Genomic DNA, 25,749 nt, shown 5'->3' with positions numbered 1-25,749 from the left:
ATGTCCTAGATGTCTATGCAACTGCCGTTACACTTCGTTTGAATCCGATTCCGACCCATGAAAGCAGGGTTGGATGCATGTCACACTGGGTTATTGGTCTATATATCATGGGCTTTCCTTAGTAGGCAACCCAGCAAGGTAGAGACTATGCAAGCATGCCTTTTTCGTCTGAGCACATACATATTTTATACGTTCATTTAGGAGAAAACTCGGTATGTAAAGGATCGCGGCTATCTTGCTAGCACATCCTATTGATGTTAGCTACATCATCTAGTTGGAATAATGATTCGTGTCTTTACCTACCTACACTAGGTACGTTACACTGGGCAGTGAACTCGATCCTCCTGAAGGTATTACAATGAGGCGAGCGTGTCTATAGACTTACTATGGGGGCTAGAACGATTCCAAGGTGGATTATACCTCCCACGCCTAGACTTGTTGGAGACGAATGTGAAATTTGCGAATAATTGCCCGGATGTTTCTAGTTTATCGTCACCCTCTCAATATTGTGTCAATCCCAAATTTTGAATAGTGAGTGGGTGTTACCTAGGTATTCATCCCCCTTATTATTGAGATTAATTTCTGACGATTTATCTATATTTACTTAGCAATGATAATCGTTGAAATGGACAAAAAAGTTGTCATATGTTATTAAGTGGGAAGATGGCTTAGATGGGTGCTGCCTTCATACACTCACAGTTATATAAGTAGGCGTTTCGAAATACGCACTGAACAAAATAAATAGCTGTGGAAACACGAAAGCCTTCGTCCCCCATTCCCCCCGATCCACTTGCTTTGGTGGATCAAGCCCGCAAGCAGGCCCGACTAGCTCATCGGTAGAGCGCCTCACTAGTATATCTTCTCACGAAGTTTGGCTTGAAAATGAGGAGGCAACAGGTTCGATTCCTGTGTTGGGCATACTTTTTGTTGTATTATTTTTGGCTCTTTCCATTTATGATATGACTCGATTGTAAAAGGCTTCAATCGAGAGCTGTCAAATAATCCATGCGTCGCCGACGATGGAACAAGCACACATCAATCTCTTTGCTTCTCATTTTACTTTCGCATAGAGTGGTCTCGACCGGCGATCTCAAGTCCCCGATGTCCCTCGTGGTAGCAAAGTCATGCATGGATTTTTTGTCCTTTCATTCTTGCTAGGTTGGTAGACTTCGTGAGCGTGAAATTGACGATGGATACGGGTGACTAGTATATAGTTCTAGAACGGAATGCCCCCATAAGGAGCCCCATGGCTTCATTTGAGAACAATCCTAAATCTGTATAAAATTTTTCATCCGATCCCTAGAAAGGTGGGATGGATCCACCAGCTGTTGCACTTACTTAATAGAAAATATGAGGGTTCGATGTCATCCCAAGTCGCTGAGCTTCAGCTCGTATGAGGGCAAGATGGCCGAGTTGGTTATGGCGTGAGGTTAAGGTCACCTTAGCATCTAATTCCTCATGGAGCAATCCGCGTGGGTTCAAGTCCCACTCTTGTCATGATTCTTTCTTTTTGCTGTTTTTCTTTTATCGTTGAAGAATAGGATTGAGAATGTGTGGGTAATGTACCCTAATAGATCGTCCCGAAACCTTTTACTTTGCTGTATAATGTTTGGAAGCCTCCAAATCCCTGGGCATTAAAGATATTTTTATTTTTTATTAAATGCGGCGAGTGGCTTGACGGAGTTTGTAGTGGGGTAAGCCCGGATGAGATAGAATTCACCTGCGTGTAACAATGGCTTGGATTCTAATATGAAAAGTACACTTCCTTACTGTATATACTATAGGCTTCTGTAACGCTATAAATTGTACACAAGGCTTTCTTCTACGATGGTATAAGAAGATAGAAAATTAAAGGTACGAGATATGCTTCTACTACCATTTTAGGCATGTGGAATAACAGGGGTCCCCTGTTTCTCTAGCCAAACTCGCTTCTATTACCCAATTAAAATTTAGCTTTTCAGATTTCAGATTTCAGGGTCTCGTATCTCTCCCTAGGCTGTTTGTTAGGCTCCAGCGCGCTCCAGGGCTGTTAGGTAGGACTTTTGCCTTATCGATTCATAAAATGGCACCACCTACGCATTCATGTTGGAAGGGCCTCATTCAGCCTCAGCTGCCAACTCACAACATATTTCCTTGTTACCTTAATTGATAAACTAGGCGTCGAATTGACTTGACAAGTTTTTATTTCTCAATTAATTAGTTTTATCTCCAAAGTCCCCTACAAACCTGAGCGATGGGAAAACCTTCGAGCCCAAAAGGTGGCAAGGCAGCCGATGCTGTTTCGTTGCACACCAATCCCGGCGAGAGTTCTAGAGACAATCATGGAAACGATGACCTTGATGTGCCCGAGACCGCGATTGACGACTTGCCACCTACCTACCACGACGCCCTAGAGTCATCCGAAGACGCATCCCTCCTCCCATCGACCATGGCTCCATCAAATAGCGCCCCAGTCTATGCCACACGGCCTTGGGTCGAAGATGCCACGTTCTCCGAGGATGTGAATACAGGCGCACAATACTGGATGGCAAGAAGTTTAGAGAACCCGAAGAATCTCAAATCGCATATCGAGCATCTCGCCGCTATCCCCCCTCGACCGTATATTAAGCTTGTCGGAACCCATACCGAAACGACGAGGGATAGCAAGGGCAAAACGGAGAAAAATACAATTACCGATTTCGACGTCTCGGTCGAATTGACACCGTACCTGTACTCCGACGCCCAATACCGCCGATCGTGGTCTCACTTACGAACCGTGGAGAATGGGGAGAAGACAAAGCGAGGTACAATACTTAAGAAACGCGCTCCGGGATCAAACCAGAGTATCGAGGTTGGCGGTGATCCAAAGCCGACGTTGGAAGAATGGTGTCATCGGTATGCTGCTAGCCATGCTGGGTTGAAGGTCTTTGCGCTTTCTCGGAGGATGGTTGGGTTTGATGAGGAAGGCATCAAATATCGATTGCGCACTATGGTTAACGATACGAACTACCGCGGGCATCTAAAGGTAGAGATCATAACTAAAGATAGTTTGGTTGAGTGCTACAACGAGGCTAAGACAAATAAGTGGCGTTTGACATCGTGGATACAGATGTTATTCACATTCACCCTCCTATTCATCTTTAGCTGGCCGTATCTGTGGCTGCGGACGAAGCGTTGGGAAGTCGCTGTTGCGGAGTGGCCGTTCTCCAGAATGGCTGAAGGTGGTACCAAGGAATACGTCAGCATTAGTGAGGATCAATGGTACAACTTATGGGGGCGAGCTATTTGCAAGGCTGTGCTGGAGAAGCGACAAGGAGTGTTGGATCAGAACGACCTCAGACGAGCGCAAGAGGCTGAACCGGCTTTTGAGACTGGTCACGCCGTCGTTGATGGCGCGCTTGGCTTGTTCAGGGCTTCTGTGGGTGCTATGAACGAAGTAAATCGCCAGTTAGGCTGGGGCAGAGATTGCTAGAAGTATTCTCCAGGAGGACTTCGTCGCTGGAGGTATTTGCGCGTGAGCTTTATTTATGGCCTTGCTTTGTTGATTTTTGGTTGGTTATTAATTCGCGCTCCCTTATGGATGAAGGTTTCTATCATTATTTTAATGCCTGGAGTTGGGTGCGCGATGATGCTATTCAGAGGTTAGGTAATGAATTTGAGGACCATTTGCCTAAAACGGAATAGAGGAAATGGCGTATAGTGATCGTCGATACTAACACTGTTCAGCTGTTACCCATACCGCCGTAGAATGCTGTGCTCCATAACAGACCTACAGTTTATATACTGTACGTATTTGTAGCATTTGTAAGTCATGATTTCTAATAGAAGTAGTAACCAAAGCGATTATAAAAGAGCAGCCATATTCATGTCTGTAATTGGATTGTTCGTAAAGGAGTGTGTCATATTTCGTTTGTGATATTATATCAACATGGCTCCCATTCGCGTCGCCCTCGTCGGCCTATCGTCGTCCGCGAAGACGTCTTGGGCTGCCCAAGCTCACCTACCATACCTTCTATCATCGCGAGGAAAGTCTCATTATGAGATAGTCGCTCTACTCAACTCGAGTGTCTCAGCGGCGGAGTTAGCACGAGCCTATTTTGCACTCCCTTCGGGTGTGAAAGCTTATGGTGATCCGAACAAACTAGCTTCAGATCCGGATGTTGATCTCGTCGTATGCTGTACTCGAGTCGATACTCATAGTCCGACAACAGGGCCATCTATACGAGCAGGAAAGGCCGTGTATATCGAATGGCCTCTCACTGAAAACTACGAGGAAGCTGTCGCTGTGACGGGGAACAGACGCTTGGATAATAGCATCATCGGGCTTCAAGGAAGAGTCTCGCCAATCGTCATCAAGCTCAAGGAAATCCTCAAATCCGGACGAATAGGGCGAGTCTTGAGTAGTGAAGTTCGTGCCTATGGCAATCTTCGGCGCAGAGATTTTATGTCGGAGGACCTTGCCTACTTCTTGGATCGTAAAGTAGGAGGAAATGGCGTCACTATTGGTTATGCGCATACTATCGACTACGTACACGAAGTACTTGGGGAGTTCGCTTCGTTTCAGAGCCAGATGCAGGTCCAGCGGCCAATTGTCAAGATCACCGGAAAAGACGGCTCTCAAATCGGCGAAGCGCCGAACGATGTACCGGATTATCTAGCAGTTCATGGTGAACTGGCCAAAGGCAAGGCAGATCTCGCGGAAAATGCCATATTGACCGCTACCTACAGGAGTGGCCAAGAGTTTAAGGGAACACCGGGTTTCGTGTGGATCATCAATGGTGACTTAGGCGAAATCATGGTAACAGCAAGCGGCGCATATGTCCATTCGGATTCGTACAAAGACCCGATTGATATTAAAATCCATGATTTTGCTACGGAAGAGGTAGTCGATGTGGCTTGGGATTGGGAAGAATGGCAGTTGGAGCTTCCATACCGATCTAGAATCGTGGCCGAATTATATGAGAGGTTCGCCCATTGGTGGGAGAATGGTAAACCGGCTGGTGATATTCCTGATGAGCAAAATTGGCCGCGTCTTCATGATGCTGTCGAGAGAATGAAGGAGTTGGATGAGGTCTTTAGACAGTATGATGCGCAGAGAAATGCGTGAGATATTAGAGGCGACATGTACAATCTTAATCTAGTGGTTCTCCCTTTTAGTACACTGCAATAATAACGTCTCGATTTGACCACGTTCTTCGTCCAAAATATGGCAGTGGTTCAACTTGGCTCAGGTAGTTATATCTTCGTATTCAGTTCCGAGTTTCAATATCCATTAGCCATAGTTAGAGATATTAAACCGAGGTTGTTGTCAATCCCGAATTGAAGTGAACTACTACCTCTAAGTGTTACGCGTCCTAGGAGTAGAGAATGGGGAATGAAAAGGGTTTCAATTCATATCAATAATAAGATCAGGTAATTAAGTAACACCACTAAGACGTAGGTGGCTTAGAGGGACGCCTTTTGTAAAATTTCTCCGTTGATCCAGATACTTAGGTACATCGACACCGAAGAAAAATCGGGGACTTAACGGTAACGGTCCCGGCACCGTCGACCCTTTAAAACGGAGGCGGGACCGATAGTTACATATGATTGGTCGAATTTTAATTCGAGACGGGCCGACACATTTAACTTGAAATCTTTTAAGCCTAGGATCAATTCGGTTGATAAGTTTCTTCTGAATATCAATTGGGATTTTGGAATTATAAGTAAAATTTTGGGAATCTTGGCGACAACAAACCTATCGTATATCTAGTTAATATTGTGTCTGATCTGCTTCCATTCACCTCCAAAGACTGCTATTTATAATTCCTTGCTACTTCTTATCTCTAGGTAATACAGAATAGACAAGGATCTTATCAGGTACACGGAGTCCCCGGTATACTGCACGTGGGACGCTAACATGAAAAGGAAGGCAAAGTCCGGCTATCTAAGGGAATTTTACAGGGGTTAATTGGCAAGCCCAACTCGATTCAGCTTGCTGAAGGCGTGGGTGATTTCTTAGGTGTGATGTCAACCCACAGCAGTGCTAGTACCCAGGTAAGAACGGGATTTTTTTTTATTTTATTTTTTAATCCTCCTCTTTTAATTAGCTGCGATTACTTTTGCGATTCATTCCCACTTCGTTTTCTCTGTTTGTCGCGCTTCTCTATCAGAACTGGTCTTTTAAGTTTAGATATACTTCCCTATTTAACGCTACTATTTGAATGTTAAGATTGTCGCATGGATTAGAATAACGGTTTAGACTTCATTTTCTCTCTTTTTCTTCTTATCTTGCTAAAGCGTCCCTCGCTTTAATTGGTCGCGTGCCAACTTCTAACAAACGATGGCGAAGAGACCTGTAAGCATGTCCGGTGAGGCAATCCGCCCCGAAACTGGCGACATCGATGCCGGGTCGGCAGACGAATTGCTGGTATCCCTTGGATACACTCCGGAATTATCACGGAACCGGTCCACCCTTCAAGTCGCATTTATGTCATTCGTTTTGGCATCGATTCCCTACGGATTGGCTACGACTTTGTATTACCCTCTGATCGGAGGCGGCCCGGTCAACATTATTTGGGGTTGGGTTGCTGTATCGGCCATCGTCATCTGTGTCGCTGCGTCTCTCGGTGAAATTACGAGCGTGTATCCGACTGCGGGTGGTGTGTATTACCAGACATTCATGCTGGCACCGCCCAATTGGCGTCGCCTTGCTGCCTGGACGTGTGGTTGGTTATATGTCGTTGGCAACATCACGATTACGTTAGCGGTTAACTTCGGCTCTACGACATTCTTAGTTGGCTGCATCAACGTTTTCGAAACTGCGGATGGTGAAGGAGTCTTAGCAGGCGAACCCTATCAAGTCTTCCTTATCTTCCTAGGTATCACGTTACTATGCAATGCGATTTCTTCCCTTGGAAACCGATGGCTCCCTATACTCGATACGTTTGCGATCTTTTGGACTTTCGCAGGAGTTATCGCAATCATGATTTGCGTTTTGGTTATAGCTAAGAACGGTCGTCATGATGCGACATGGGTTTTCACACATTTCGAAGCTAATTCTGGCTGGACTCCTGGTTGGTCTTTTATGGTCGGATTGCTTCATGCCGCCTATGCTACCTCAAGCACAGGAATGATTATTTCGTAAGTATAATTCGACCCGACTGTCTATGGTATTCGCATTCTTACCCGCAACTTACAGGATGTGTGAAGAGGTCCGAGCGCCTGCGACCCAAGTCCCCAAAGCCATGATCTTGACAATCTGCATTAACACCGTTGCTGGGTTGATGTTCATGATCCCATTGGTTTTTGTCCTTCCCGATATCCAGGAGCTTATTCTCCTCGCTCAACCCGTCCCGGCTATTATTAAGAGTGCTATTGGTAATTCAGGAGGCGCGTTTGGTTTACTCATCCCACTTTTGGTCCTAGCGCTTTTATGTGGAATTGGCTGCACGACTGCAACTTCTCGGTGCGTGTACGCTTTCGCCCGCGACGGTGCCATTCCCGGCTCAAAATGGTGGAAGACTATCAACCACAAGCTCGACGACGTACCATTGAACGCTATGATGTTGAGCATGGTTGTCCAAATCGTCCTTGGTGTCATCTACTTCGGCTCATCCGCCGCTTTCAACGCCTTCTCCGGTGTTGGCGTCATTGCCCTGACAGCCGCCTACGCAGCTCCAATTGTGGTCAGCATGCTCAGCGGTCGCGAAACAGTCCGCACAGCAAACTTCTCCCTAGGGCATTTTGGCTGGTTTTGCAATATCGTCGCTGTTTGTAAGTCTACCCTCCTTAATCGTGCCAGGCATCCCACCTGGCCATTGTCTCCTAGGCTAACAACAAATAGGCTGGTCCGTTTTGGTTATTCCTCTTTTCTGCATGCCTACTGCTGTTCCCGTCCTTGACCCGACGCTTATGAACTATGCCTCGGTTGTTTTCGTAGGATTTACAGTGATCTCGATTGCATGGTACCTTGCTTGGGGACGCGCAAATTACGTTGGTCCCCCGACGGCTTAGATTTTCGCGTGGGGGTGTGTATCCCATCAACTACTAGGTTGATCTCATGCCTTGCCCTATTGTCCGGTGCTGCTTTGTTGTGATACCCGAGACGGATGATAGTGATGATCGTCATATGAGATAGCTCCAAAATTTATACCCAATAGAAGCTCTAGCGAGCAAGTCATATTAAAAAGCTATATCAAAAACCATTACGCCAGGTGTAATGCGACAGGCCGATAGCCTAACTCGACGCGATCCTGAATAGTTCACCACCCCTATACGATCCTGTTGATTGCTCTTATGGTCGTACTAACTACATTGCGAATAGTACTCGTTCAACTTCTTACAGGTTCCGCTCTAAAATAAATGGTCAGCACAATTGATAGGAATTAAAAGATACACCGAGAAGCTACTTACACCGCAAGTACCGCACCCGGTAAACCCAGAGCCACCGCATTGACCGTACATTTCTACGGAGCATCCCGCTCCAGCACCGCTCGTGCTTGACGGTTGAGCCGCTGTAGTCGTCGCTACTTTAGTGGGAAGAGTAGCACCAGCACCAGCAGTGCTTGACGGGCCACTACCCGCGGTGCAGGTACTAGCGCATCCGATACACGGCGAACCTGCACTCTTCGTCGATCCGCTCGCGTACACACTTGGGCCGGGCGCAACATAGGTAGACAACGCGGCGTGGATGTTGACGAGAATGCCCGGGTCACTAGCCTTATACGCACCGGGAAGCGAAACACCAGCTGGCTTAGCGCTACCGCTGCCTGTGATGGTGAGCTGGAAGCACGTCATGTAGAATTGAGCACCACCGCTCTGACCCGCAGTGTGTAAGGCGAGGGCTTCGGCGCGTAGTAGGTAATCGCCGGGGGCTAGATCGGTGGGGATCTTAACATCCATGCGGCCGCAGCATGTGTTAATATCCTTGGTACCCCAGTAATCATCATCACCCGAGCCACCTGAAGGGTTCTTCGCCCACGTATCGGCGAAGATCTTAAACCATGACGACGAGGAACCGTCGGCAGTCGAGGCGTCGGATACGGAGCTCATGTATACTTGGACGGGACCGTAGTGTGCGCCGCCGATGGCTTCGGTGTTGCAGGCTCGGTCGCCAGGTTGTTGGTGGATCTCGACTGTGACTGTTGATCCTGCGGCGACGCTGCACTTCCCTGAGACGGGCTTCGTGCCGGCATTGCAGGCGATGTCTTTCGAAGAGACATCTGTGACTGGGGAATTGGACGAAGGTAATCTAGCACATGTGGCACCGTGCTGGGGATGTCAGCATATATGACTCGATAGTCTTCATATATGGGTTACTTATCATATCAACACCATTCACCCAAAGATCCTGAAAGGTAGCATGAGCGGAAACCTTGGCGCTAAATGCAGCCAAGGCTGCGATGAGGGTCGATTTCATGATGATCTTAGCAATTCAGCCGTACCGTATAGAATTAGGTGCTATATAGATTAATATCACGCAATCTGAGGCTGAAGACAAGGCTTGCTTGAAGATCCCGAAGATCGAATCACGCAATGTGTGGGAACTCATCCCTATATATAATCGTATATCCATCTCTTCCCCCCCTGGAGTTACGGATCATCTAGACTCTCCCACCGCTTTGGCCTTCCAATAACCTGATGCGGAAACTTCTAGTCTTTCGGATGGCATCTCTACTCCCCCGTCGACACCCATCTTTATGATCCCATGTGATCCGTATTCCGGAGCTGGTAGGCCGACTTGCCTAGCTCGCCTTGAACAACAGCTGAGCCCTAGGCAATTTACGTACGTCTGATTCGAGTTGGTCGGTTCGACAGGGGGAAGAAGGCGACATTGGAGGTAACCTGGGTCTGTTCAAGAGCAATTAATAGTACCCAAGAGGAAGGTTGAGATACTATAAGAGAAAAGCTTGTTTGGTTCGACCGAGATGTCAATCGATGTTATTGGATGGTTTCGGGTCGACGCGGTGGTATTCGAAATGGGAACGGCAATCTATTCTCCAGATTTCCATGTTGGGCGGATCGGGACTTGGCGTTGCCTGCACAGCTAGAGTTAGTTTCTGGGGTCGAAGTAACCTAAACGTGCTAAATCCAGGGGCGATTATGTAATAAAGTAAGTAACGCTGTAATAACTTGAGCCATCCGATATGATTGGCTAAAAAGGTCTCACCATAAGAGTCAACAAGATTTGCACCTGCAGATTCTTTTCTCTTGTTCGGAAGCCTCGACCTTATCACCGTCACCTATGCGAAAGCGTGTTTGATAAGTACCTAGGTAGGCATCTCAATACTGCCTAGATATATGTAGTAGTTATAGTATATATGCGATGCATACGAATAGCTTCTCCCCAGCTTCACCGTCCACGATGGCGACCCTCTTCGCCGACCAGTCTATTCTTCAATAGCCCAATGTCTGCCTAAGTATTGAGCCTTCTAATAACAAACCTAGCTTCCTTGACCACCGCGTCTAGAGACCCTAGACCGCGAATTCCCTTTACCACTTGAGGCCAACTTTATTCTCGAGTCATCGACGACGAAGGTATCAACTACCTGAAGTTTATAAGCCCATGAACAGTTGCACAATCAACACAATATTCGACGCTAATGGGGAATGACTCAGTTCACCTGTCAATCTGTCACATTAATAAACTTCCGTGGTACATAATATAGAGTTTAGGCGATATGATATCTCAATACTTCGAGGGTCGAGATGGGAAGGAGTTGTCTAGTATGGGGATAATCAGCTCATTCGCCATGATACACATGATGCTATACAGAGTTTGGCACACCACGTGGAATAATCGATGAAATTTAGCGTCACCTCTAGGGTTCCAATTTGATGCATAAATTCCAACCTTCACCATAAATCGCAAAAGTTATCATCAACCTAACTTACTCCCATCGTCGCATACAATCAATTGTCTCACCGTTCTAGACCCATTTATTCCGATCCTCGTTCTATCCTATCTATTACCGTCAATAATACTTCTAACCATTATCAAATCAACACACACTCATTGACGCCTATTATGGACGCCTCCAGCGGTGACTACCCTGAAGGCGAAACGAAGGAGAAAATCAAAGTTCCAGAAAACCAGGATAGCACAGGACAAGAGGCTACGCGATCAAACGATTCAGTAAACGGCGGTACAGCTGAGGATGAATCACTAGATGACCTAGAAGACAAAATCTCCGAATTTGAGAGGTTATGTAAAGAACTCAAAGAAAAACGCGCAGAATTTGAGCGTAGACGCGTCGAAGCGGAAGAAATTATCCGCGAGATCCATAAATTAAGGGACTCAACGGCTTTGGCAGAAGAGTATTTAGCCCTTCTGTCATTCAACTTCTGATTGAAATGTAAAACCTCGGTCCTTTATTGAGTTTCCCTCTGGAGGATGTTGGAGCTTGAAAGGATTTTAATGGAGGTATACAATTAATAGTTACCCAGAGAACCTAAAATGCATGGTGTTCCAAAGCACTAACGCCCTCAGATTTTAGTGGTTGTGTGATGCATTAAGAGGCGCTAACGTACCTAAGCCCCAGTGATCGTGATAGGACTGGGCATAGCAGGTAACCACTGAATTTTAGTGATTTTCCAGGGCTGTATCTTTTCCCCGGCTCGAGCCGTGAGCCCCCAATCCAGTACACTAGATTGGCGGACTTAGCCGTTACAGTTCTGGGGAATTAGGGAAATGCCGCGCTATATCTACAGCGGGAGCCTACCACTATATGCCCCTTACACACATTTTATTTCTCTAGCGTACCGCCGCGGCGTTTATAAATACAATTCGCACATCACTTCAAAACCGAATATCGTGAGGGGATACTATCTTCAACACCCGCGCTTCAACGACATCGTCGAAATTAATATGCTAATTGATTATAGATAGAAGAAATGAGGTTGTGTAGCAATTGGCGTGATACCCATACAGCAGCTTGGCTCCTTGGCTTTATTCATAGCTTTACAACCTCGGTACATATTTCTCGCGATGTACGGTAGACCTTACAAGGAAAACCGGAATCTGGGGATGTACCCCGCATCGACAGCAGATCGTGGAGTAAATAGCGTAGGCATGATGCGAAACTACCCCCTAACTAACTACCTGAGGTCTAGCCGATCGATGGTCCTTGTTCACTTTATGGGGTTGGTATGGAGAAAGGGGGGATGCGGAGAATAGAATCGGGATTTCTATACTGACCAACCAGCGATATATGATTACTGCGTAGTATCTAATAGTATAGTAGCGGTACTAGAGATAGAAGGAAAACTAGAGGGGCTGGGACTCATTCTTCTTCGACGTGTAGATTGGTCTCCTACCTGCCTACCTCCAACGCAGATCGTGTTCCCAGAAGTTATCCGCATAGAAATGACCATGGAAAAGATAGAACCGCAAGAACATCTCGAGGGCCATATCGGAGAGGTTAATCATCCCAATCCATCAACACTGTCTGTTCCATTTCACTAATCAACCGTTTTATAGGGGAAGACAGTTGCGTCGCTCGAAGATGCCGGCCAAGAAGCACTTAATGAGCAACGCAACAAGCGTCTCAATCGACGGTTGGATATCCGCCTTCTACCAGTCCTAGCCCTCGTTTATCTACTCAACTTCCTTGATAGAGGTAACATAGGGAACGCGCGCGTACTTAACAAAGAGACTGGAGATGATATGCTATCCAAGACAGGCATGACATCGAATGGATATGCCTTAACCGTAACTCTCTTCTCGGTTGCTTACACCGTATTTGAAGTTCCATCCAACTGGATCATGAAGCATTACGTTCGTCCTAGTGTCTGGCTTGCTATTCTTCTAGGCTGCTGGGGAGTTTTGACTATCGGCTTTGCTGGCGTGAAGAATTATGGAACCGTCCTAGCATTACGTCTACTTATTGGAATGGTAAGTACATCAAACTAAGTACAATCTAAATGATTAGAAACAATAGCTAACTTAATATAGTTCGAAGCAGGTTTCTTTCCCGGTAAGACAAGTCCGCGTACTCTTGGATAGGCAGGATATCAACTAATGGACTTAGGTATCGTCTATCTCATAACGATTTGGTACCGCCACAACGAGCGAGCTGTTCGCATAGCCTTCGTCATTGCGTTTTGCAATCTTGCAGGTGCCTTCGGTGGCGCGATTGCATACGGGATAGGACATGCCAATGGAAGATCCGGACTTGAAGGTTTCCGCTGGCTTTTTATAATAGAGGGTCTTATCACGGTTGTCAGCGTAATTCCCGTTCTCTTCGTCATACCCGATTATCCAGCTCGTGCCAAATTTCTTAGTGCCGAAGAAAAACAATTTGCTGTTGACCGTCTTAAGGAGCGCGGTGGTGGTTACGACAGAACCCACGCTACGCGCAAGGAGATTTTGGAAACCCTTTTCACCCCTCGAATGATTGCGCATTACTGTGCATACATAGCGAATGTCGTTACACAAGGATCGTTTACATTCTTTACACCAACGATCGTTACAGGTTTGGGGTATGAATCAATCCAAGCGCAGCTCTTAACTGTCCCACCTTGGGTGGTCGGCTTCGTGGTGGCCCTTTTGCTTTCATACTCCGCGGATTACTTTGATTCTAGAGGTTCTCATATCACTGTGATCTCGGTCATCGGCGGCATAGGATGGCTTACCGCTGGCTTACTTCCAACGACCGCATATGCGAAGAGATACGGGTGCTTATGTATGGCGGCTGCAGGTGCTTTCCCCGCGGCGCCATCCATGACCAATTGGGTTACATGTAACTCCCCGAGCATGTTAACGATTCCACTCGCGATCGCCGTACATAACTCGTGTGCGGGGCTCGGTCAGATTATTGCTCAGTGGATCTGGAAGCAGGATGAAGCAATCTTGGGTTATCCAACTGGAAACTTTGTATGTGCTGCCTGTAACTTCTTTGTGGCGATACTGGCTTTGTGCTTGAGACTTTGGTATGGTAGGATGAATAGCAAAGGTGCGAAAGACGCTCGAGGGGAGAGTAGAATTTGGTCATATTAATGAAATAACTTCTGTTTTTCCGTCCGTACCAACCGTTTAGCAAAGCATTGACGCAGAATGATGCGTCGTCACATTCCCCACCCAAGTGCACCTATTCTAGGACAACACAAGTATGAATTATACTCATTTTCCAAGGCTATTTAATATTGAAAGTGTTATTTCAACCCTAAAGTTCCTCGTGTTTGTTCCCGCGAAGATTCGACTCCTTTTCTTCCGCTTTCGGCTCCTCGTTAGTTCCTCGGCCAGGACAACTCCAACATTCAGCCTTCGTTACATCCCCGCAGTCCGAATCAAACTCCGCCTTTTGAGGCCAGGGACATACGACTCTATTTTGAATTACGCCGTGACGATCGGAAAATGACACTGGCAAGGATTCTGGCGCTGTCCCGTTTTCCACCCAAGTTCGGAGTTGTTCGAAAAGAGAATAAGGTCGTCCTCCGTAACCTCCCATGCAATGTGCTAGACCAGGAACTGGGTAGTAGCGATAGAACTCTTCGGCGTTGTCGACGCGCTTGGTGACATCTCGGGAATATTTTTCTGTGCCCTTGGGCGATATCAGGTTATCGGCCAATCCATGCCAAACCAACATTTTCCCAGTTTTCTTGAACTCGGATAGATCTGGGTCGTTTGTGCCGGTGATAGAATCATATTGCTGCTTGCTCGTGTGGAAAAAGTTCTCGAATTGTTCGGGTGTGATGTTGCTGGTATTGAAATTCGGATCCTTTGCTAGGAAAAGCGAAACCCACGACTTTCCGAAAAAATTTCCCACCGGTACGCATCGTTCGCCACTACAATCTGTAGATGCGACATATCGTTGGTTGCGAACTACTGGATAATTTCCGGTGAGATCAGTGTCAATACTGAGACCAGGCCATAGACGCTCTCCACTCGATGATATTATTCCTTCCCATGCGGCTTTCGCTACTTTAGCAGCGGCTTCGCTGATGGCAACCGTCGTCTTAGTCTCCGCGCAAGTCGTGCTTGTTCCGACCAGGTCGAATGGGCTAAACTGGTTAAGACACTCCTCCACCTCAAGTACGAAGCCGTCTGAGCCCGTGCACTTAGAGACTGCTGCAGCGCTAATCGCATCGATTTCACATCCGTAGGGTATATGTCCGTCGCGGGTCATCACATGTTCCGCCCAGAAGGTATTTAGGACGGTCTCGGTGAAATGTATCGCTGGTGCACCAGCCGCAATTCCATCATATGCTGTTGGATAGCGCTGCCCCAGCATGATACCTTGGCGTCCACCGGAAGAACAACCTAACCAATACGAGAATGACGGTGGTTGCCCATAGAAGCTTTTAATCAGAGATTTTCCTATAATCGCCTGGGAATCGGTCAGTTCCAATATTTCTCTAGCCGTCAGGGTTCAATAAAACTCACTTCGTCGTTAAGGCTAGTAGACGCAAAATCTTCCAGCTTATGTAAATTCACATCCCCAGAATTCTGAAGAGCCCATGAATTTGGGATCAATTCCGTACCTAACCCAGCATCGGTGGTAATAGTAGCATACCCATCATAGATCGCCCTAGCCATGGTCGCATACGAAAACACGAAACGCCCAGTGACCCACCCACCACCACCAACGGCTTGAAAGCGACCATTCCAGTTATCCACTGGTAGCCACGCTTCCACATGTGCTTCTTCGTTATGGCCGGAATGGGTGTATGTTACCGTTACATTGCAGAAATTCGCGTTTTCAACATTAACGGGAGGATTCGCAAATACTAGAGCGTCGGGAATATCAAAGTTATAATTTTTAACCATGGAGGCCTCGATGGAGAGAATCTCGGCGCCGGGAAGAGTAGGGGTAAAAGTAGACGGCACGCAAGCCTCAGCAAGCGAGCTTAAAGCCATCGTAAGCTATATGATATGTGTCAATCCCGTGATATCCGGTCCAGTTTAATATTCGCCGACTTGTCACTATGATCTGTTTGAGTTGAAAATACATAGGCAACCATTTTATATCCTGTGTTTACAGCAGCCGGGATGCTGGATCCGACGGTCCCACCTGTAGCGGCACAGATTATGATTATAAATACTAAAAAAAAATTGTCCGTTCTCACATCAGTAACGATCCTTCAAAAGTAAGCTAAGCACGGCGTCGATAAAAACTCGACTGTAACTGGGTGCCGGTACGCGGGGTTTTAAACCATCCGATTTCAGTGCATCTACCTAGGTAGTGACGCCGCCGGTATATTTACGGAGTCCGCCAGTTACTTTCTGCTCTGGCGTATGAATACAACGACTGGTGGTCCAATTCACCGCCTACTTAACGAGGAATGTCGGATTCGGGTTTTGGCATCCCAGGCAGTTATCTGCCTACGTAATGCTCAAATCTCAACCAGGGCAACATAGCAGATATATATATATCCAGGAAGTATGGGAAGACTTCGTCGACTCAGAGAATGTGCGCCAAATTTAATGCGAAGAAATGACAAAAAAAAGTAATTACTCACATTATGGCAGTAGTCTGGGGCGAGCGATTAGTCGAGTCGCTCATATTCGGGGCGCAGTCTTGATGGCCAGGAATAAAGTTGTCTCTCGCAGCCAAAAATCAATGTCGATCCTCGCTCAAGTAATGTAATATCGTAGTTAGAGTTCGCGATTCCAATGTTGGAGTCATCGATCTGACACATCCGTATGATATACAAGGGGAATGTCTTTCGCCATCCTAGTTCCTTAGTTCTACCTAGACATTGTCCATCGTCAAGTCGACAATCGTCACAATGGGAATGAGAGTACTCATACTGACGGCTGTAATTGCCCTTGCCGCTGCTAAAAACGAAACCGTTTATGACTATGTGATAGCAGGCGCAGGTACAGCAGGTTTACTACTAGCCGTTGTGCTCACTGAGGATCCCAACATCAAAGTCTGTTTGCTTGAGGCGGGTTCCGATGGAAGACATGAAAGAAACATCACGAACCCGGAATTGCGTGGGACTATCCAGCACACGAAATATGATTGGCAATTCTGGACTTTACCACAGACCGGTTTGAATGGCAACGGCACTTTCGGAGCCCAGCCCGTTCCGAGAGGTAAAACAATCGGTGGAACTTCCGCGATGAACTGGATGATACATAACACAGATAGCCGAATACAACTGGATATTTGGGAAAGCCTTCTCAACCTCACGGGTTGGAACTGGGATTCGTTGTCCGCAGCTTATCGACAATCTGAAAAGATGTATGGGCCACCGAGCAACATATCCGAATATTTCACGTACGACCCAGCATATCATGGTCATGATGGTTATATCCAGTCTAGTTTTCAGCGAAGTGTTCTCAACCTCTTCCAATATCTCAATCCTACACTTCTTAATGCAGGCTATCGGGTTCCTCCGGATCGCAACGGTGGTGATGCTGTTGGTGGTGGATTCCTGCCCTTGGCCATAGATCCATCGAACTACACCAGGTCATATTCTGGATCCGTATATACCGCAGTCCAAGGGAGATCAAATCTTCACCTCCGAACAAACAGCCAGGTAACTAAAATCGATTGGAAGAAAAATACGCGCGACGACAAGGTTACGGCAGCAGGCCTTCGGTATGTCGATCTTGCCTCCGAGTCCAATCGCCCCAAGCGTGTAAAAGGGCGGCAAATTATCATAAGCGCCGGCTGCATTCAATCTTCTGGGATATTGGAGCTCTCAGGAATCGGAGATCCAGAAGTCTTGACGCCTTTAGGCATCACGCCGAAAGTCAACCTTCCAAATGTTGGGACAGGCCTTAGAGATCCGTACGTGGTACTCTTCTTGTTGAGACTAATGGCGCTAACATAATTGAAGTCCAATGATGAATTATCTTCCCATTTCTTTCGCTCTTAATATCACACTAGCAGGAGATGAGTTCGACCAGAACTACATCCAGCTAGAAAGTGCTCGCAATATGCTCAACGACGAAGATTTCGCCGCGGCGTCGCGATGGCTCAATTCAACAAGCCGCATTCCAGGGCTTCCAGATGCACAACTTGAGGTTTTCAAAAAGCTCTGGTTCACAGATCAACCCCTAATTGAAATGGCGTGGCAATTCAAGACCGCCAACGTCACGCCTTACAACCTAGTGCCTCTCAGTCAAGGCACAGTTCATATTAATAGCAGTGACCCTCTCGCGCCGCCTGCGATTAATCCTAACTATAATAGAGTAATTGCCACGATCAACGGCACGAAGGTCGAGTGGGACATGTGGTTTCTCGCCAAAGCAGCTCAATTTTGGGAAACGAAGATAGCGACGACGCCACCTATGAGAGACATCATCACATCTGTCGACCCTCCACACGATCTACCTTTCGAGGAGTACTATGCCATTGTCAAGCAGCGAACTGGTACCTCTGAGCACCTTACAGGAGGGAACCCGATGCTGGCAAAGAAAGCTGGAGGCGTGGTGGATACGAATTTGTTGGTATATGGAACGAATAATGTTAGAGTGGTTGATGGCTCAGTATTCCCATATCAGCCATCAGCACACCCTATGGGATTGACATACGCTTTAGCCGTGAAAGCAGGTAAGTCGACTCCAGGTTTTATTATATAATTAGGAAGATTCCCAGGGTGCTAATACCCAGCAGCTCAGATATTTCGAGAACTACCTCACGAAAGTGGGGTCAATTGAGATTTCGAGACGAGATGATCGAAGGTATCAAGCAATCCAATAACCTCGGCGGATCGCTACCAATATATGCATACATGTAAGGTGCAAACATCTAAAGTCGTAAATCTCGTAATCTTCGTATATAGATGTGGGTAAGGCATGGGTGCCTCAATGCGGGGAGCAGGAAAACTCGGGGTCTAGATGTGATGGTCAATGATCGTCGAGATGTCTTGGTTGCATTTAAGGGAGGGGGTTTGGCTAAAAGCCCATCAATGATATAACCGGAATGGCGAGAAAATTGGGGAATTATATGAAGCGAAAATGGTATTCCATATATTCTCAAGGAGTAGCACCAGCTTGCTTTATATCATGTAATTTCCCCTGGTTATCCTGTTGTTGAATAGGCAGTCTTGGATACTGAGAAGTGCTCTTGAAACTTGATCAAGCTGCATTCGCTTCGGATCAGTATTTTCAATGCAATGGCTGAGATTTCAATCTCTCAGGTCGCTTTCGAACATCACCGTGAACCTCTAGGTATCGGAGAGGCAAAACCACGCATATCATGGAGGTTTCATGGAGATGCTTCGAATTGGACGCAAGGGGGGTATAGTGTCGAGGTCCAAAGGGATTCTGAACCTGAGTTATTCCACTTTAATTCCTCCAATTCTGTCTTGGTACCTTGGCCTACAGTTGCTCTTTCGTCTTCGGAATCTGCAACAGTGAGAGTAAGAGCCTATGGTCAAGGCGACCTGCCAGATACACCATGGTCCGATGCGGTCACCGTGGAGACAGGCCTATTCTCTAAAGAAGATTGGTCCAGGGCCATAATGATGGGTACGGAGAAGAAAACCGAAAAAAATGCCACGCATCAACCAATACATTTCCTTCATCAGTTCTCGACGAACAGCACTATAGAAAAAGCACGTTTATATATCACTGCATACGGCTTGTATGAAGCATACATCAACGGCAACAGAGTCGGTAATAATGTTCTCGCACCCGGTTGGCAGTCATACAATCATTCACATGTTTATAATACATATGATGTTACTGATTTGCTTCAAACTGGCAATAATGCGATCGGAATACATGTAGGTGAAGGCTGGTACGCCGGAAGGCTCGGTTTTTTCCAAGGAGGTACTCGCAATATCTGGGGGGATGCCCTAGGGGCTATGGCGCTTTTGGTTATATGGACTCCGACCGGGAAACAGGTTGTTAATTCGTACTGGGGATGGGTAGCATCACGTTCAGGGCCACTAATCACTGCCGAGCTTTATAATGGCGAGGTATACGACCCGAGGCTCGAACAGACCGGATGGTCATCTCCCGACTATCGATGGAGAAATGATACGAACTGGTTGGGTAATAGGGAACTCTCGACACCATATGACCAATTAGTCGCGCCAGACGGACCCCCTATTCGTCGCGTACAAGAGGTTCAACTCCAAGAGATACTCACGAGTCCTACTGGAAAGACTATCCTTGACTTCGGGCAAAATTTGGTGGGGTGGCTTCGTCTCAAGGTGAAGGGACCGAGCGGAACGAGGATTAAGTTAGTACATACCGAAGTTCTGGATCATGGCGAAGTTGCTACACGACCCCTTCGAACCGCTACTCAAACCGACGAAATCATACTCGGTGAAGAGCCGCAGACTTGGGAAGCGGCGTTTACCTATAAAGGGTTCAGGTATGTTCAGGTAGAAAACTGGCCTATCGAAGATACACCTTTAGACGAAGATGCGGTGGTCGCTGTCGTCGTCCATTCAGACTTGGAGGAAATCGGGACCTTCGAATGTTCGAATCCTTTGATCAATAAATTACATCATAACATCCGATGGAGTATGAAAGGCAATTTCATGAGCGTGCCAACCGATTGTCCACAGAGAGACGAACGACTTGGTTGGACAGGAGACAGTCATGCGTTTTCACCAAGCGCCAACTTCTTATACGACACGTCTGGTTTCTGGCGAGGGTGGTTGAGGGACCTTCGATCCGAACAAGTAAAAGGTCAGATTTCTCTAATACCTGCAAAGCAGTTTCCCCCCAACATAATTATTGATTTTTGCTAACACCACGTTCTAGGTGTACCACCTTTAGTAGTTCCCTCGGTCCCAGGAACAGGGCCACCGGTAGCGACTGCGATTTGGGGAGATGCAGTCGTGGTAAACGCTTGGAATACATATTTATCTTCGGGAGATCTTGATATATTGCGAGAACAGTATGTCGGCGCGAAGGAATGGATTGATACCGGGATTCCAAGAAATGAAGATGGCTTATGGGATCGGAATGCTTTTCAATTGGGCGATTGGCTCGATCCTCTATCGCCACCCGACGACCCAGGACAGGCGACGACGAGTTCATCGTACGTTGCGGATGCGTATCTTGTCTATGTGACTGGATTGGTTGGTAAGATGGCTTCGGAACTCGGACTCGAGGATGACAGATTACACTACGAAGAATCAGTAACGAATCTCAAAGCGGCATTTAGAGAAGCTTGGATGAGCCCGGAGGGTCGTGTTGCTTACGAAACGCAGACTGGGTTGGTTTTACCTTTATATTTCGACCTCTTTAAAGATGGGGACGAAGCAGTAAACGCGTCTCGTCGTCTGCAAAAGATTATCGAGGACAATGATTATCTGGTTGGGACTGGATTCGCGGGTACCCATTTGCTCGGTTTAGCGCTATCGAAATATAGCCTAAGTGAGACATTTTATAAAATGTTGCTCCAAACAAAGGTTCCGTCATGGCTCTACCAAGTTAAGATGAACGCGACGACAACTTGGGAGAGATGGGATAGTCTCCTCGAAGACGGTTCACTAAATCCTGGGGAGATGACATCGTTCAATCACTACGCTGTCGGTTCAGTAGCGAATTGGATCCACCAAGTGATAGGGGGGTTAGCACCAGTAGATCCAGGCTGGAAGACGTTCAAGGTACAGCCGATACCTGGTGGTAATTTGACATGGGCGAAGACCAGCTACCTAAGCCCCTACGGCAAGATCTATGTCGAATGGAGCGTGGACGACACCGGTTTCAACCTGGATCTAGAAGTTCCGCCAAATACGTCGGCATTCGTAACTTTACCAAGAGATACTAAGAATATTCGACGAGTGGGCAGTGGGAAATATCATTACTCGGTGGCTGGATTTCATTTATGATAAAGTCATGTGATCCAGAGAATTACTTACGTCATTGTATGTCTATGTAAATAAATCACGTGGTGGCTTACCGGGTTGGCGATGGAGGAGGGGAGGGGTAACCATTCTACGGTCTATCCTTCATCTTTTTTCATGAGAATAGACAGCAGTCAGCTGAAATATAAGATGTTCCTTTTCTATAGAGGCAGATAGTCTCTACTCCATAATAAATACCATACCGATACTTCGGGGGGGTGTGAAACCCCGCATCGCGCCTCGTGCCTCCTACCTACATCATGCCATGCCTCCACCTCTCGAGCCGTACCGATTTTCCTTGCCGATGGTTGGAGTCCGGTATGGTTGTTGGCACGAGGATTTGTCGTAGAACTACCTAGTTCGTTGTTTAAAACGATGCTCCCAAGCTAAGCAAAATGTACCCTAGTCAATAACGGGTGTTGGATATATGGGTCTACGAAACATCTTCTCGGCGATAGCCTATAACTTCAAGGCTACTCTTCAACCCTAAACCGTTCGTTTCGTTGCGCCGACTTCCTATTATATCATCGTTCTTGAAGGCACAATGATTCCTGTCGCAATCGTCGGTGGCGGTCCGATTGGTCTCGTTTCATCGATCCTTCTATCGTTAAATGGCATTGAACATGTCGTCTTTGAACAATATCCAGATACATCTATACACCCAAAAGCTTGTGGTTTGAATCAAGCGACTGTTGAAATATTCCACCATATAGGAATTGAAGAAGAGTTCGCCAAGCATCGCGCTCCGTTTGATTCAGTATCTGCAACAGCCTGGTACACAAGCTTAGGCAAAGATAGTATTGAAATAGCAAGGAGAGAAGCTTGGGGCGCCGGACAACGATCGCAAGAATATCAACGTAATAGCCCCGCTCATTACAGTATCCTGGCCCAGATTAGACTCGAACCCATCCTTAAGCGTCGAGCATTAGCCTTGAATCCCAAGGGCTTACGGTATCAGACAAAAGTCCTCAGTGTTAGAGAAGAGGACGATTCCGTGATTCTTCTTGTCCGCACTAAAGATGGAGCTGAGGAGGAAGTTCGTGCGCAATACGTATTAGGTGCTGATGGTGGCCGCGGTTTTGCACAAAGCATCGGGATCGAATGGGAAGGGAAACGCGATATTGTGGACATGATGACCGTGCACTTCAAAGCTGAACTCGAGGCCGTACATCCTGATAAGAGCGTCTTTCTCTCTTGGCTCATCAACCCAACGATGAGAGGTAGTCTGGGATCAGGATACCTTTATCACATTGGAGGTTACTTTCCTAGGAGGGAGGCAAATTCGGAGTGGGTATTCGCCTTTCCTCGACTACCAGAAGATCCCAAAACCTTCGAGCGCGAGGATACTATCAAACGAATCCGAAGAAGTTTGGGAATTCCCAATCTGGATATTGATCTGCTAAGCATCAGCCACTGGTCCGTCAATGCGATTGTTGCAGAGTGTTACAGAAGCAAAGGCGGCAGGATTTTTCTCGTCGGAGACGCTGCTCATCGCATACCTCCTTGGGGCGCTTTGGGAGCGAACTCTGGAATACAAGATGCTTTCAACCTCATTTGGAAGCTTGTATTCGCTCTCCGATCGTCAAATCCAAAATCCTTCGACGGTCTCCTCGATACATACGAATTCGAGAGGCAGCCTATTGCTCGTCGCATTGCATCGAACAGTTTGTCAAATATGCTTAATCATGGTAATGTCATGGACACTGCTTTGGGAATCTCGGCAGATGAGGCATGCGTAGAAGATAATCTCGAAGCAGTCAGGGCATTTACTGATCCAGATCATCCTCAACATATAAATAAGAGGGATGCTGTGAAAAAGGCGGCCGCGGATCTAGACCTCGAATTTAACGCACCCGGCATAGAGATTGGTTGGTTTTACCCGAGCGCAGATATCAATAACGAAGGTGATAAGACACGCCATGATGGGCAAGTATTAGAAGATGGGAATTTCGATATCATGAATTATCATCCGTCCACTATCCCAGGTCACAACTTACCACATGCTTGGTTGAAAAAGGGTGATAAGGATACGTCTACACGCTACCTAATCAGACTCGACTCGTTTGTACTGTTAGCGAATTCATCGCAGTGGTCACCGGCTCAGAACAAGCTTATACACGTGGAAGTAATCGATGGTCAAGAAGGTTGGACGGATCGAGACGGTGAATGGAGTCGCTTATGTGGTGTAGGACCCGATGGTGCCGCTCTTGTAAGGCCGGATGGAATTGTCGCATGGCGAGCGCATGAATGGACTCCCGGAGCAATACGATTACTTCCTACTATATTAAGTGATATCTTAAAACATGGCCTTCATGAGGTCTAGGAACGTCTATAATACATCGAATTACGTTCAGAAGGGCATTTTAGGATGGCTTTAATCCACATAAGTTGCCGGCCCTGTCCCATTGTGACACGAATGAGAGACCACGTCCCAGTCAGGTTCATGGTAGAAGGTGATTGATGGGATCATAGGAGATACATTAGAAACACAATGAAAAAGAATCACTGAAGAGATGTTAGATAAAAATCACAGTCCGATCAATGCTTGCATGATCCAGGCGGGAAACCGATAATAGAAGTTAGATGTGATTGATGACCCTGGCTAATGACTATGTACTGACGGTGATGCGGGAAAGAAGAGATGGAAAAGTCAGCCAACACACTAGATATAGACGAAGTAGGTTTTAGCATTTAATTCTTCTAGAACTACAGCTTTTCCGACCAGCCTCGTTCTTAAACCGCAACACGCAAAATATCAACCACTCTGCTAGGCCTCTGGGTACCAATCCACGATAGAGCATCAATACAACGAACCAAAACCAAGTTCCGTCAATCCTCACACGTGGACGACACCCCGGTACACACGGTCAATACTACTGTTTACTATTACGAGGACGCCATCGACTCTACCGTCAGATATAACTTGGGGGATATCTCACCCAGACGGCACAACTCTGAGGATACCACAATCGGCAGGATAAATTAGACACCATCCCGACATCCAACCAAATTGACCAACAAGATGGCCACCACTCCAGTCGGTTGGAATAGCCTACCTCTAGAAATCCAGACGATGATTATCAGCAGCCTTGAGCGACAAGACTTTCGACGTGCCTGGTTTGATTGTCGACTGGTCAACCGATCGTTCCGAGATGCTACCGAGGGCGCTTTCAAAAGCCAAGTAATCCCCGGATTAGTAATAGGGGTTATGATAAATGGCGCCCGCGCAATTTACGGATTTGGGCGTGAATTAGTACACGAAAACCCTTATAGAGAGAGTCATTTTAATCGCGAGAATGCTATGGGATGTCACATTGAGTTTAATGGGTATTCCGAAGATGATTGTTATGCGATGTTTCGCGAAACCATAGACACCGAAGTCGAAAGCAGCAGTCACAAAACAGAACTAGGTGAACCTATACCTAGCAGAGAGATTGAATACGAGATAGGGAGTCAGCTCTTTCCTTACTGCCCCCTTTTACGGCTAGTTTGGGGAGACGCGGTGAAGAATTACCGGCTTCGTAAAACTGGGGAAAGGTGTCGATTGCCATATGTAATTTGTTCATACGTTCTGTATAAACTGCCTTCCCTCGAACACTTCGATATTGACTCGAACGGCACCAAGGGAATGGCTATAGAGTGGCGGCCTTTGACCAGTTATCTGATGAGGAAGAATATAAAGATCGGAGAGTGCCTCAAAATAAAGGCTTCACAGGATCACGAAAGGACTGCGGAGCAAGATGTGAGAATCGCCATGTCTTCAGAGACCGAACGCAAAGACCGGTTTGAATCCATGTTTTCCGCATTACATAAGGATTGCGATGTCACTTTCTTCTGTTATACGTCTAAGCCCGACGACCACTTCAAAGGAAGTTGGTATCGCGAGTGGGTTTGGTATCTTACTACCTAAGGGATTCTAAGGGGCAGATAATTATTCGGTCCTCCATAGTCTTTAGAATGTAGCAGGTATTCGGATAATCTATGACTGTTGCGTTGCAACAACAGTCAGTCAGAGACACATATATT

The 25,749-nt window shown here is 46.8% G+C and overlaps 10 protein-coding genes and 2 non-coding genes across 12 annotated transcripts; 10 read left to right on the top strand and 2 right to left on the bottom strand.

Annotated features, from left to right (window-relative positions):
• Nucleotides 1–819: 819 nt before the first annotated feature.
• F4822DRAFT_t50 lies at nucleotides 820–918 on the top strand. The gene has a single exon. It is a non-coding gene; the product is annotated as a tRNA-Thr (tRNA).
• A 480-nt stretch (nucleotides 919–1,398) lies between these two features.
• Nucleotides 1,399–1,497, top strand: F4822DRAFT_t51. The gene has a single exon. It is a non-coding gene; the product is annotated as a tRNA-Leu (tRNA).
• A 300-nt stretch (nucleotides 1,498–1,797) lies between these two features.
• F4822DRAFT_193267 (uncharacterized protein) lies at nucleotides 1,798–3,679 on the top strand. The gene is made up of 2 exons (XM_051453606.1): nucleotides 1,798–1,854; nucleotides 2,201–3,679. Exon 2 carries the CDS (start codon nucleotides 2,234–2,236, stop codon nucleotides 3,449–3,451), a length of 1,218 nt encoding a protein of 405 aa, XP_051317480.1. The 5' UTR covers nucleotides 1,798–1,854; nucleotides 2,201–2,233; the 3' UTR covers nucleotides 3,452–3,679.
• On the top strand, nucleotides 3,680–5,417 carry F4822DRAFT_193229 (NAD(P)-binding protein). The gene has a single exon (XM_051453604.1). The coding sequence runs from the start codon at nucleotides 3,908–3,910 to the stop codon at nucleotides 5,084–5,086; it is 1,179 nt and encodes a 392-aa protein (XP_051317479.1). The 5' UTR covers nucleotides 3,680–3,907; the 3' UTR covers nucleotides 5,087–5,417.
• A 1-nt stretch (nucleotide 5,418) lies between these two features.
• On the top strand, nucleotides 5,419–8,137 carry F4822DRAFT_193230 (amino acid transporter). Its single transcript, XM_051453605.1, has 5 exons — nucleotides 5,419–5,838; nucleotides 5,891–6,015; nucleotides 6,311–7,101; nucleotides 7,160–7,734; nucleotides 7,805–8,137. The coding sequence occupies exons 2-5, from the start codon at nucleotides 5,986–5,988 to the stop codon at nucleotides 7,972–7,974; spliced, it is 1,566 nt and encodes a 521-aa protein (XP_051317478.1). The 5' UTR covers nucleotides 5,419–5,838; nucleotides 5,891–5,985; the 3' UTR covers nucleotides 7,975–8,137.
• On the bottom strand, nucleotides 8,134–9,658 carry F4822DRAFT_193216 (lytic polysaccharide monooxygenase). Its single transcript, XM_051453603.1, has 4 exons — nucleotides 9,468–9,658; nucleotides 9,284–9,420; nucleotides 8,374–9,228; nucleotides 8,134–8,313 (listed from the first exon to the last, which is right to left on the bottom strand). Exons 2-4 carry the CDS (start codon nucleotides 9,377–9,379, stop codon nucleotides 8,266–8,268), a joined length of 999 nt encoding a protein of 332 aa, XP_051317477.1. The 5' UTR covers nucleotides 9,380–9,420; nucleotides 9,468–9,658; the 3' UTR covers nucleotides 8,134–8,265.
• Nucleotides 9,659–12,087: 2,429 nt separating this feature from the next.
• On the top strand, nucleotides 12,088–14,040 carry F4822DRAFT_193046 (MFS transporter). Its single transcript, XM_051453597.1, has 4 exons — nucleotides 12,088–12,379; nucleotides 12,440–12,853; nucleotides 12,914–12,935; nucleotides 12,990–14,040. The coding sequence occupies exons 1-4, from the start codon at nucleotides 12,326–12,328 to the stop codon at nucleotides 13,955–13,957; spliced, it is 1,458 nt and encodes a 485-aa protein (XP_051317476.1). The 5' UTR covers nucleotides 12,088–12,325; the 3' UTR covers nucleotides 13,958–14,040.
• F4822DRAFT_193127 (tannase and feruloyl esterase) lies at nucleotides 14,041–16,308 on the bottom strand. Its single transcript, XM_051453600.1, has 2 exons — nucleotides 15,344–16,308; nucleotides 14,041–15,287 (listed from the first exon to the last, which is right to left on the bottom strand). The coding sequence occupies exons 1-2, from the start codon at nucleotides 15,815–15,817 to the stop codon at nucleotides 14,124–14,126; spliced, it is 1,638 nt and encodes a 545-aa protein (XP_051317475.1). The 5' UTR covers nucleotides 15,818–16,308; the 3' UTR covers nucleotides 14,041–14,123.
• Nucleotides 16,254–18,761, top strand: F4822DRAFT_193133 (uncharacterized protein). Its single transcript, XM_051453601.1, has 2 exons — nucleotides 16,254–17,699; nucleotides 17,749–18,761. The coding sequence occupies exons 1-2, from the start codon at nucleotides 16,690–16,692 to the stop codon at nucleotides 18,491–18,493; spliced, it is 1,755 nt and encodes a 584-aa protein (XP_051317474.1). The 5' UTR covers nucleotides 16,254–16,689; the 3' UTR covers nucleotides 18,494–18,761.
• F4822DRAFT_193142 (glycoside hydrolase family 78 protein) lies at nucleotides 18,736–21,797 on the top strand. Its single transcript, XM_051453602.1, has 2 exons — nucleotides 18,736–20,557; nucleotides 20,633–21,797. The coding sequence occupies exons 1-2, from the start codon at nucleotides 19,030–19,032 to the stop codon at nucleotides 21,706–21,708; spliced, it is 2,604 nt and encodes an 867-aa protein (XP_051317473.1). The 5' UTR covers nucleotides 18,736–19,029; the 3' UTR covers nucleotides 21,709–21,797.
• Nucleotide 21,798: 1 nt separating this feature from the next.
• Nucleotides 21,799–24,396, top strand: F4822DRAFT_193054 (FAD binding domain-containing protein). The gene has a single exon (XM_051453598.1). The coding sequence runs from the start codon at nucleotides 22,268–22,270 to the stop codon at nucleotides 24,044–24,046; it is 1,779 nt and encodes a 592-aa protein (XP_051317472.1). The 5' UTR covers nucleotides 21,799–22,267; the 3' UTR covers nucleotides 24,047–24,396.
• F4822DRAFT_193057 (uncharacterized protein) lies at nucleotides 24,396–25,742 on the top strand. The gene has a single exon (XM_051453599.1). The coding sequence runs from the start codon at nucleotides 24,746–24,748 to the stop codon at nucleotides 25,631–25,633; it is 888 nt and encodes a 295-aa protein (XP_051317471.1). The 5' UTR covers nucleotides 24,396–24,745; the 3' UTR covers nucleotides 25,634–25,742.
• The last annotated feature ends 7 nt before the right edge of the window (nucleotides 25,743–25,749 follow it).

The sequence above is a fragment of the Hypoxylon trugodes genome, assembly GCF_022578975.1.
Source record: "Hypoxylon trugodes strain CBS 135444 unplaced genomic scaffold F4822scaffold_3, whole genome shotgun sequence".
NCBI lineage: Eukaryota > Fungi > Ascomycota > Sordariomycetes > Xylariales > Hypoxylaceae > Hypoxylon > Hypoxylon trugodes.
This window is presented reverse-complemented; position numbering and strand designations above follow the sequence as displayed.

Coding starts and splice junctions, on each gene's coding strand:
- F4822DRAFT_193216 (XM_051453603.1), bottom strand. CDS start 9,379: ATGAAATCGACCCTCATCGCAGCCTTGGCTGCATTTAGCGCCAAGGTT. Junction 9,229..9,283: donor GGGTGAATGGTGTTGATATG/ATAAGTAACCCA, acceptor CATCCCCAGCAC/GGTGCCACATGTGCTAGATT. Junction 8,314..8,373: donor CCGGGTGCGGTACTTGCGGT/GTAAGTAGCTTC, acceptor CATTTATTTTAG/AGCGGAACCTGTAAGAAGTT.
- F4822DRAFT_193046 (XM_051453597.1), top strand. CDS start 12,326: ATGACCATGGAAAAGATAGAACCGCAAGAACATCTCGAGGGCCATATC. Junction 12,854..12,913: donor TACGTCTACTTATTGGAATG/GTAAGTACATCA, acceptor AACTTAATATAG/TTCGAAGCAGGTTTCTTTCC. Junction 12,936..12,989: donor CGAAGCAGGTTTCTTTCCCG/GTAAGACAAGTC, acceptor TAATGGACTTAG/GTATCGTCTATCTCATAACG.
- F4822DRAFT_193267 (XM_051453606.1), top strand. CDS start 2,234: ATGGGAAAACCTTCGAGCCCAAAAGGTGGCAAGGCAGCCGATGCTGTT.
- F4822DRAFT_193057 (XM_051453599.1), top strand. CDS start 24,746: ATGGCCACCACTCCAGTCGGTTGGAATAGCCTACCTCTAGAAATCCAG.
- F4822DRAFT_193229 (XM_051453604.1), top strand. CDS start 3,908: ATGGCTCCCATTCGCGTCGCCCTCGTCGGCCTATCGTCGTCCGCGAAG.
- F4822DRAFT_193230 (XM_051453605.1), top strand. CDS start 5,986: ATGTCAACCCACAGCAGTGCTAGTACCCAG. Junction 7,102..7,159: donor AGCACAGGAATGATTATTTC/GTAAGTATAATT, acceptor CGCAACTTACAG/GATGTGTGAAGAGGTCCGAG. Junction 7,735..7,804: donor TTGCAATATCGTCGCTGTTT/GTAAGTCTACCC, acceptor AACAACAAATAG/GCTGGTCCGTTTTGGTTATT.
- F4822DRAFT_193127 (XM_051453600.1), bottom strand. CDS start 15,817: ATGGCTTTAAGCTCGCTTGCTGAGGCTTGCGTGCCGTCTACTTTTACC. Junction 15,288..15,343: donor CTACTAGCCTTAACGACGAA/GTGAGTTTTATT, acceptor ACCGATTCCCAG/GCGATTATAGGAAAATCTCT.
- F4822DRAFT_193133 (XM_051453601.1), top strand. CDS start 16,690: ATGGGAATGAGAGTACTCATACTGACGGCTGTAATTGCCCTTGCCGCT. Junction 17,700..17,748: donor GGGACAGGCCTTAGAGATCC/GTACGTGGTACT, acceptor ACATAATTGAAG/TCCAATGATGAATTATCTTC.
- F4822DRAFT_193054 (XM_051453598.1), top strand. CDS start 22,268: ATGATTCCTGTCGCAATCGTCGGTGGCGGTCCGATTGGTCTCGTTTCA.
- F4822DRAFT_193142 (XM_051453602.1), top strand. CDS start 19,030: ATGGCTGAGATTTCAATCTCTCAGGTCGCTTTCGAACATCACCGTGAA. Junction 20,558..20,632: donor TCGATCCGAACAAGTAAAAG/GTCAGATTTCTC, acceptor ACCACGTTCTAG/GTGTACCACCTTTAGTAGTT.